This window comes from Alosa sapidissima, chromosome 3 (assembly GCF_018492685.1).
Source record: "Alosa sapidissima isolate fAloSap1 chromosome 3, fAloSap1.pri, whole genome shotgun sequence".
NCBI classification, from domain to species: Eukaryota; Metazoa; Chordata; class Actinopteri; order Clupeiformes; family Clupeidae; genus Alosa; species Alosa sapidissima.
Window position 1 is genome coordinate 7,073,622 of NC_055959.1, and position 9,734 is coordinate 7,083,355.

At 45.7% G+C, this 9,734-nt stretch overlaps 1 protein-coding gene across 9 annotated transcripts in view; it reads left to right on the top strand.

The window, feature by feature from the left end:
• The window catches only part of rbfox1 (RNA binding fox-1 homolog 1), a 234,985-nt gene that overhangs the window by 110,988 nt on the left and 114,263 nt on the right, over window positions 1–9,734 (top strand). Inside the window, exon 1 of one of the 9 annotated variants that reach the window (XM_042086633.1) lies at window positions 85–859. The exons of 6 other annotated variants lie outside the window; for them this stretch is intronic. In XM_042086633.1, coding sequence (XP_041942567.1) covers window positions 716–859 — 144 coding nt within the window. In that variant the 5' untranslated portion in view covers window positions 85–715. Of the gene's footprint in view, window positions 1–84; window positions 860–9,734 lie in introns of those variants that run through there. 2 more of the 9 variants (XM_042086630.1, XM_042086629.1) reach the window with 2 other exon arrangements.

Below are 9,734 nucleotides of genomic sequence, written 5' to 3' on the forward strand. Positions count from 1 at the left end.
CCTTCAAAAATGATCGAAGCATACCCTTCTCCCTGCCTCCCCTCCCTCATCGACTCCCCGCGGAGATTCAGATGCTCGCTGAAATTCCGGTCAATGAAACAGACGCTGTCCCTGGACCCAGCTGACAGCAAATGAGAGCAGGGGTAACGTCGGTAGCAGCCGTAGCAGAATCTGAATAGGTGTCCATGAATAAAAATAAAAAAACGGGAAACATACTAGCAGCATTAAGACGCAGCGGCATGGGCATCGCATGAACTACCGGGAAGTTAGATCCGACCAGAGGCAGACTCTATCTGTGCCCCTCTCCTCCCCTCAGTGTTGGTAGGCAGACCGAGACCGCTTTTTCACCCTTTACTAGGTCTTACACGCACATTCCTGCAAACGCTCAGACACACATTCTATTTTCGGTCACATCCACACGCACTCGGGCTCGCGGATCAGACAGGCTCTCGCTCTCACACACACTTGCATTAACTCGGGCACACATTTACACACAACTCAGACACAAACACAGTCACTTTTAAACACACTCGGGTACTTGGGCACTGTTATCCAAATTCACACACACACACACACACACAATCACGACTGCCAAGCAAGTAGCTTCTCTTGCGACCGGGTGCTTCTTAAGTAAAAATCTAAAGCGCTGTAGGACCGGCAAAGCAATTTCAACAATCCGTGAGTCTCAACTGTCAAACGGGACCAGCGATCTCGTATGCAAGCCCCTTCCATCGCGCTGCGTAGACTGCACGGGAGCACCATGCAGCATCCCCTCGCGGGCGGAACGTGCGTGGCGCTGCCGAACGTGGACGCGTGTCCGCAGCTCTCCTGTGCCTTGACGTTCATGTACCTACAGCAGGTGAGTGCAACTGTCTCTTGTGCGCTGTCAACGCTGGTACCGGGATTGTAGACGTTTCTCAGCATTCAGGAGTCTCTGGATGTGTCTGCTTGTAGTATTATTTTACATATTCAAACCAGCTTAGTGATGTTAACCATATAAAAGAAGAGCCACTTTTGATACTTGAGGTTATTTTACTCAGACGTATGTGGCCTTTTTGCACAAATTCCGATAGCACAAATGTTTAAATATGTTAGTAGGCCCTACCTGTACTATATAAAAGGCATTAATATAGGCTACATGTGCTAAAGATTTTAAAATATATAGGCTATGTAGTATATTATGGTATATATATATATATATATTTATATATATATATATATATATATATATATATATATATATTTATATTTATATATATAAATATATATTTGGTTGATTAAAAACAAATATTAGATATACATAATATTTTTTCTGAGCATTTTTTTTATCTTGCTGCAGCCAGAAATTACATTTGCTGAATGGTGGAAAGTTGGCTACATGATGTGCTCAGCATAATTGTGTGTGTGACTGTGGACGGGCATGAATCTGTGCGACCCTGCATATAGTACTGTATATGTATGTGCGTACCGTGTATGTAAGTGTGTGTGTGACTGTTTGTGTGTGTGTGTGTGCGTGTATGTGTGTGTGTGTGTGTGTGTTGGTGTTTACATCTCTGTTGCGACTTCATGTGCGCATGTGCACATGCCCTATGTTTACATGTTTGCGCCGACAAACTTAGTCATGGTGACTGAGCTTCTCTCTCTCTCTCTCTCTCTCTCTCTCTCTCTCTCTCTCTCTCTCTCTCCCCCTTCCCCTTTTAATTAACCACACGCTCTTAAGTTCACAGCTCAACACATCACCATCACTCGGACCCAACATCCCTCATCACCCTCCAAAACACCTCGTCACCAGGGCTATTCATCTCCTCTGGGTCCTCAGCCCCAACTCATGTCTCACCCCCACCCCCCCATCCACCACCCCACCCCTCTGACAGTCCTCCTCCAGCGATGAGGACTGGTGATGATTGATCAAATCAAGTCTAATGTATTACCTATCGATCTTTGATCAGAAGCGGCAGGCCCTGTATGTGTGTGTGTGTGTGTGTGTGTGTGTGTGTGTGTGTGTATCTGTGTTTGTGTCTGTGTCCGTGGCTGGTTGCGAGGAAGATCAGTGTTCTTATTTAGCTCTTCTCTGTCGCAGCAAGCTGCCATTAACCTTCGCTGACATCTCTAACCTTTGCCTTATCCAATAGAAATTCCCCTCCACATCAATTCAGCTACAAATACATCTGAGAGATAAACATTTTTTTTTTTTTTGGCCTTCATGCCTCCACAGGGAAGCTAGTTATTTTTAGGCGGCTTTGAACCAGATCTTCCATGTTCGGGGTTCTTTGGGTGTTATATACTTTTTAGTATATGTCTGCGTTTGTGTGTGAGCATGCGAGAGTGTGTGTGTGTCTGTGGAAGTGCGTCTGCTAATTTGCTCAAACCTAGAGGTCTGACAACGTCTGTGTTTTCATATTACTGTGCGCCGTGTTTGAGGAGGAGATGAAAGTGGTAAAAATGGAGGAGGCTGCTATGGATGGCACATGCACGCCATGATGTCTTTTGCCTCCTTTAACTGATTTGCGTCCTGTTTGTTTTCATTAGAGTGTGGTGTCTGTCTGTGAGCATATATAATTTTGTGTTTGTGTTCATGGGTATGGGTGTGCGTGTGCGCGCACCACTGCCGATGTATGCTTATGTGTGTGTGCGTTTGTGTGTGTGTGTGTGTGTGCGCGCACCACTGCCGAAGTATGCTTATGTGTGTGTGCATTTCTGTGTGTGTGTGTGTGTGTGTGTGTGTGTGTGTTTGTGTGTGTGCGTGTGTGTGCGTGTGTGTGTATGTGCGAGAGTGCTGTTCAGTACACAGGGAATCTAGGTCTTTGAGGCTATATATAGGCAAGATGTAAGACATTTCGAATACATCTGACTAGGGTTGGGGAATCCGGTTTGGGGGGCTGCTTCAGACGATGAGACTGTTGTTTATTCTCACACATGCTCTGTGCCGACACATTATTTTATATTCTAGACAGCATGTGACGGTGTATATTTGTGCATGTGTGCTTGTATAAGTGTGTGTATGCATTGTTGATACTTACTAGGAAATGAGACAAAGTCTGCGATGCATTTTCTTTTCTCTGAGGATAAGTGCAAGTGTTCAAAACAGGGTTGTGGTTACTGATTAAATTAGTTTCATCGTTGCAAACTAATTGCTTGCTGGCTAATTTATTAATTAGCCTTTTCAAGGAGGGGGCAAAGGATAGCTTAATGCCATATAGAATCTGTAATGATTTGCTTCGATTGCATTTAGTCCTCTTCTTTCAGTAATGCCTTCTGAAGGCTATTACTATGGACAAACACCGATAGACTTTCTCTCTCTCTCTCTCTCTCTCTCTCTCTCTGTGTGTGACAGAGAGAGAAAGAGAGAGAGAGGATGATAAGCCATTATCATATTAGCACATCCATTCAGTTCTTTGTCTGTGGAAGGAGCACTTGCAAAGGACATAATATCTGTCTGAATCACTGATCAAATTAGAAGATTGAGAAAACAGAAACTATTGAGAAGAAAGAGACTATATTTGTTTTTTTGTTTAAATTGCAATATTTATTACAAATGCACAGAAAATATGCACCATGATACATTATCTTTATGGCCCGCTACAGTACACCCATATATTTATAGGAGAAGTGTGTGTGTGTGTATGTGTGTGTGTGTGTGTGTGTGTGTGTGTATGAGTTTGTGTGTATCAGTGTATGTGTGTGTGTATGTGTGTGTGTGCAGGTAGGGCAGTAGTGGGGACCTGAGCTAACCCCCTGCAGCTGCTCAGGTGCCTGCAGCACACGTGACCTCTGGCCTGGGGAAGTGCTCTGAGCTGGCCTGGGGAAGGGCTCTGAGCTGGCCTGGGAGGCCTGGGAGGCCTGGGAGGGATGGGTGGAGGTGGGTCAGCCAGGGCACCAACACTAAATCAATCTGCTTCTTCCCCCATGCTCACCAGTGCACGCGCTCAGTCTTCCATGGCATACTTACACACACACACACACACACACACACACACACACACACACACACACACTCTCTCTCTCACACACACGCACACACACACACAGTGGTGTAGTGGTGATTTTAAAAGTGGGGTCCATTGCGAATGATTAAAATGTAGAGGTGTCAATAAAACAAAACAAAAAAATAACCGAAAGAACATTGGGCAGGCAAGTGTCCGTCATCTGAAAAGTTTTTGTTTGGATGAAAGTAGCTGCACCAATCGTAAGTTTTTCCTAAAGTTGTTCAGGTTCACCGTTGGGTCATTACTTATGGTTAAATAGCCTTATCACTCATATTACTCTCACATGCTTATCGTGTCATTTTGAACACTGGATTAGCCTACCTGCTTTCTGCAAAACACAAACGAAGGAATTGCAACAGTGGGCCATGAAGATGCTTGCTAGATTCGGATACAGGCAGTTGTTTTCTAGCCACTTTCTAGCTACTTTCGGATAATGCGGAACGACGAGCTGCGTAGTTTTTAATGTCTACGCATGGTGGAGTGCTACAGCATGACGGTCATTCTTGTAACGATTTTTATGACAAAGAGGCCTGATTGGAGACGTTTGCATGATGCGTTGTTATCACTGGTAACAACACTTGTTATATTAATAAATGCTTATTAAAATGATCAAAGCAATGCTCCAAGAAGTGGGGGGGCGGCGCTCCCCTGCGTCCAACGCCCACTACACCCCTGCACACGCACACAGAGATACACACACACACACCCACTACACCCCTGCACACACACACACACACACACACACACACACACACACACACACGCTCATTGATACTCACGGTTTCCCTGTTGTGTCCCAGGTTGGGCCATATGAATGTCTCTCAATGCACCTGCTTTTACAGGACACTCACACAAGGATGAACACATGCACAAATAAGTATGAAAACAGACATGAAATGAATATGCAAACTCACATATTCATACATTTATACACACACACACACACACACACACACACACACACACTGCAGTACTTTGGTGGACGCCAAATTTTGAAATCTGGTTTCTATGAGAGTATCTTTTTTTTTTCTAATTTCTGATCTGGTTTTCAATGGTGATGGAGTGTCAGTGTGATTCACCATGCCCCTGCAGGTCGAGATGCATCCTCTTTGTAATGGGTAGGATTCAATGGAGGATAGTTTTAATGTAGACTGATATGCAAATGCTTCTCTCCATTGTCATGACGATCTTTAGCGGTCCTCTGTCAGGCCTGAGCCTTCACTGCAGAATATTAAGTGCGTTTTTAGAGTGGAGTCTGCAGTGGGAATTATATCCTGAGAAGGGGAAAAAAACAGAAAAAAAGCCTTTTCGCTTCAGAAATATTTCGATAAACAGGCAGATAAAAAGAGTTTTGCCGTGCTTTGTGTATCTAATTGAGCAAACCTATTTCTTTCCTTTTTTTTGCTCTTCAGTTTAATCAAAGCTTTTGGGAGACTTAAAATGTCTTTTCATATCTGCAGAAACAGATTATCAGTGGTCCACAGATCGATGCGGCTCGGGCTCAAGAGCTCAAAGGCAATTGTTAATTGAAGAATTTCCAGTTTGGCTTTGTTTACACTCCAGTACAAATCACTGTCAACAGAGCCCAGGCAAGCTTTTCAGCAGGAAGAGAAGAATTTCCCCACCTTTTTAGTTTCAAATGTTTTATTTGATGTCACGTTTTGACAGCCACAATAAGGCTTTGCAAATAATTATACTTTTTTTTTTTTTGACAACAGATGTTTCTTTTGCCCGAACAAAATTTGCTCATCTCATAGAATTTGCTCAGTGATATAAGCCTTATTAGGCTCACTTCTATCTGTCTGTCCTAAATATAGCCTAATTTGCATGCATTGCAATTTGAATGCGTTAAGCGTGGGGAAACAAAAGGACCCAACCAGACCGTGCTTTTCAAAACTCATTGTACTCGCAGACAGACACCACTTTCAGACACAGCACTGCTGCCATGCATCTGTGCTAGACGCACAGTGGCAATCACACTTTGCGTCGACTAGAACATGCGCACACACACACACACACAAGCACACACACATACACGCACACACACACACAAAGATGTTTTTAAGTTGCACATTCAGAGAGACAGTGTTTTGGTAAAAAAGAAAGAAATTAAAAAAAGAAAGAGAAGCCAAGAGAGATGAGACTTGATGTATATGAAACCCCTCTATCCCACCCGACAGCTCTGCCTGTCACCTACCCTCCTTCCCCCTCCCTCCCAAGCCTGGGCCGATGCAGGCCCGGCTCCTGGTGGCTGCGGGTGACATGAGTAATGTACTGCCTCATCGGGATCTTATGAGCTCCACTCCACCTCTCATCACCGCCTCTCATCCACTCCCGTCACTCGCACACCGACAGGTAGAAAGCTCGCCCATTATATTTGTCACGCTCGGCAGACCTTGCAGGATTATATTCCCGTGTGTTTTTTTATATATATGTGTGTGTGTGTGTGTGTGTGTGTGTGTATGTGTATGTGTATGTGTGTGTGTGTGTGTGTGTGTGTGTGTGTGTGTGTGTGTGTGTGTGTGTGTATGTGTGTGTGTGTGTGTGTGTGAGTTGGGTGGCGTGTGTTTGAGCTAGCAGCTCTAAACGGAGGGCGGCAGCGTTATTGGCCAAGTGTTGACGGAGAGGTGGGGAGTTATTGTTTGAGCGCAAACAATCTGGCTGGAGGTGCACTCCCACCGGTGCAGGCTTTGGCCATGGACATGTATGTGTGTGTGTGTGTGTGTGTGTGCATTGTGTAGCCGTGTGTTTTTTATGAAGGGTTGGCTCAACTGGAAATGCTACAATTTGTGTGTGTGTGTGTGTGTGTTTGTCTGTGAGGTGATATATATATGGAAATGGAGGCGGAGACCATCTGCCGAGCCTCTGCAAGCACATGTGCTGCAGTGTGTATAAGTGTTGTCTGTGTGTGTGTGTGTGTGTGTGTGTGTGTGTGTGTGTGTGTGTGTGCGCGCGTTGGGAGGAGTGATTAGTCTCTCACACTCCTAATAATTTGTATTTGTTTTTGCAGCTGTTTCCACATTTAGTCCCCTCCCCTCCCCTCCCCTCGGTCAAATGTTGTTGTCATCTCTGTGTCCATGACATATCCCACTAATCAGCCCATCGACACAATATGTCAGCTCCAACACGCTCACACACACACACACACACACACACACACACACACACACACACACACACACACACACACACGTGTGTTTGTGTGTGTGTGTGTGTGTGTGTGTGAGGTGAGAGTGGCTAAAAGGATTTGTGGAGAGGTGAGGCAGGCCAGGCTGACGTGCTCTGACATACGCCAGCTAAGTGTGACCATGCACTGGTGTGTCTCCTGCTCTCTCATCTCCTTTCCTCTCCTCTCCTTTCCTCTCCTCTTCTCTTCTCCTCTCCTCTCCTTTCCTCTCCTCTTCTCTTCACCTCTCCTCTCCTTTCCTCTCTTTTCTTTTCTTCTCTTCTCTCCTGTCCTCTCCTCTCTTCTCCTCTCCTCTCCGCTCATCTCATCTCATCTTCTCTCCTCTCCTCTCTCCTCCCTTCTCTCACCTCCTCTCCTCTCATTCTCTCATCAGCTTCCATCTCCTCTTCTCTTCTCCCTTTTCCTCTCCTGTCCTATTTTCTCCTCCTCTCCTCTCCTGTTTTGTCCTCCTTCTCTCCTCTCTCCTCCTTTCTTTCCCACTCACAGTTGTTTCCCTGTTGGCTGCTTCATGGCCATTTTCATGTAGGAACACGCAAGCACTGCTGTGCCTGCATGCATGACTGGACACAGAGATGGGCTACAGAGAGAGAAAGAGAGGAGAGCAGACTGGGTGGGGTGGGAGAAAGAGAGAGAGAGAGAGAGAGAGAGTGAGGGGTGGTCTTTAGGAAGCAGGAGAAATGGTGAAAGAGAGAGAGAAAGACGGACTCTGAAAGAGCAAATGAGAAAACATTGCAGTTGTTCACGATTGTCTTTAAAGCTGGATTTCTGTAATTATCCAGCTGCTGAACAGCTGAGTTGAAATGGCACGGGCCCTTTTACCCCTCTTTCTCTCTCTCCCTCTCCCCTCTCTCTCTCTTTCTGTCTCTCTCTCCCCCTCCCCCTCCTCCCATCCCCCTCCCTTTTGATTTGGTGTGGAGACTCACTATTGCACACATCCAAATGAGCAGCTCCCACAGTGTGCACTAATACCACCCAGCGGTGTGTGCTCACAAACCCTGCCTCAGCCCCGGCCCTCTCCCTGCTAACCAACCGGCAGCTCATTTCTCCTAAGCTGCATAATGCAGAGTGTGTGGGGAAACGCTTTCTCAGAAGATTTTCACTGTAAAATGAAAAGGAAGCAAGCAAAACAAATACATACACACACACACACACACACACACACACACACACACACACACACACACAGACGCACAAAACACACACACATGCTCTCTATCGCTCTCATAAACATACACATACAGTACATGCACATACACGCATGCACGCACACACACGCATGCGCACAAGCGCACACACACACACACACACACACACACACACACACGTACAAACGTATGGGTGAAAGAGAGGAGAGAGAAAAAAAAGGTCACAGATGGCATGTCAACTGAATGGCAGCCAGAGGGCATGCCGCTCGTTTGGTTATGAACCCAACTCTATAGAGAGCGCCATAGAGGAACCACGATCCAACAATAACAACAACAACTAAACAACAACTAAACAACAACGTGACGTACATCTTCAACCCCACTTTCCTCAGTTTGGGGACTAAAACAGCTCTTTGATTATGTGGGCATATTGCATCCAAATAAAAACAAACCCCAAAACACAGAAACTCTGTGGAGGGAGAGAAAGCAAATGAGAGAGAGAGAGGATGGGGCAACCAGCTCATTAATGTACATCAATATTTAATCTGATGCCGGAATGGGATGCAAATAAGATGTGATGCATCAATATTTCACTGGGACGTCTCAGTGAAAGACGTCAGGCGCTTTTCTTCTCTCCTCCGCGTGTTCTCTCTCTCTCCTCCGCGTGTTCTCTCTCTCTCCTCTGCGTGTTCTCTCTCTCTCATTCGCTGTTCTGTTCTTTTCTTTTCTCCCCCTTGCACAGTCCTAAATGGTGTGAAACGTGTCGGTGTTAATTTAATTTTGGGGGGCTGTTGTGTTTAGATGTTTGGCTCTTGTGAGCAAACGCTGTCAGCACTCTCCTATCATCGCTCACTCACTGCTGATTAAGAGCATCCTGGAGCCACCGACTTCTTTTTCACCGATGCACACACACACACACACACACACACACACACACACACACACACACACACACACACACACACACACACACACACACACATACCACCACCACCACCACCACCACAAACACACACACACCACACACACACCACACACCACCACCACAAACACTGATACACACACAAACTCTCTCTCACACACATATATATACATGCAACAGACACAGAGCATAAGCACAGATGTATACTCAGATCAACACAAACATCAACACCAACATTGTGCATACACTCACACACACGCACACATACACTCTCTCTCACACACACACACACACACCCACTGAGAGACACACACACCTCAGTCAAGGCAGCAGCGCTGAAAGTAATTAGAGGGAGAATATTGGCCGCGCCACAGCATGTGCCTTTGGTCGTGTTGGCTGTAAAAGCCTCCAGCTGTGAGGAGATCTCACCGTGTTTTGATCCACCGCTCTCCTCATATTTGCTGAACTCACATATACACCAAATTATGCAGAGC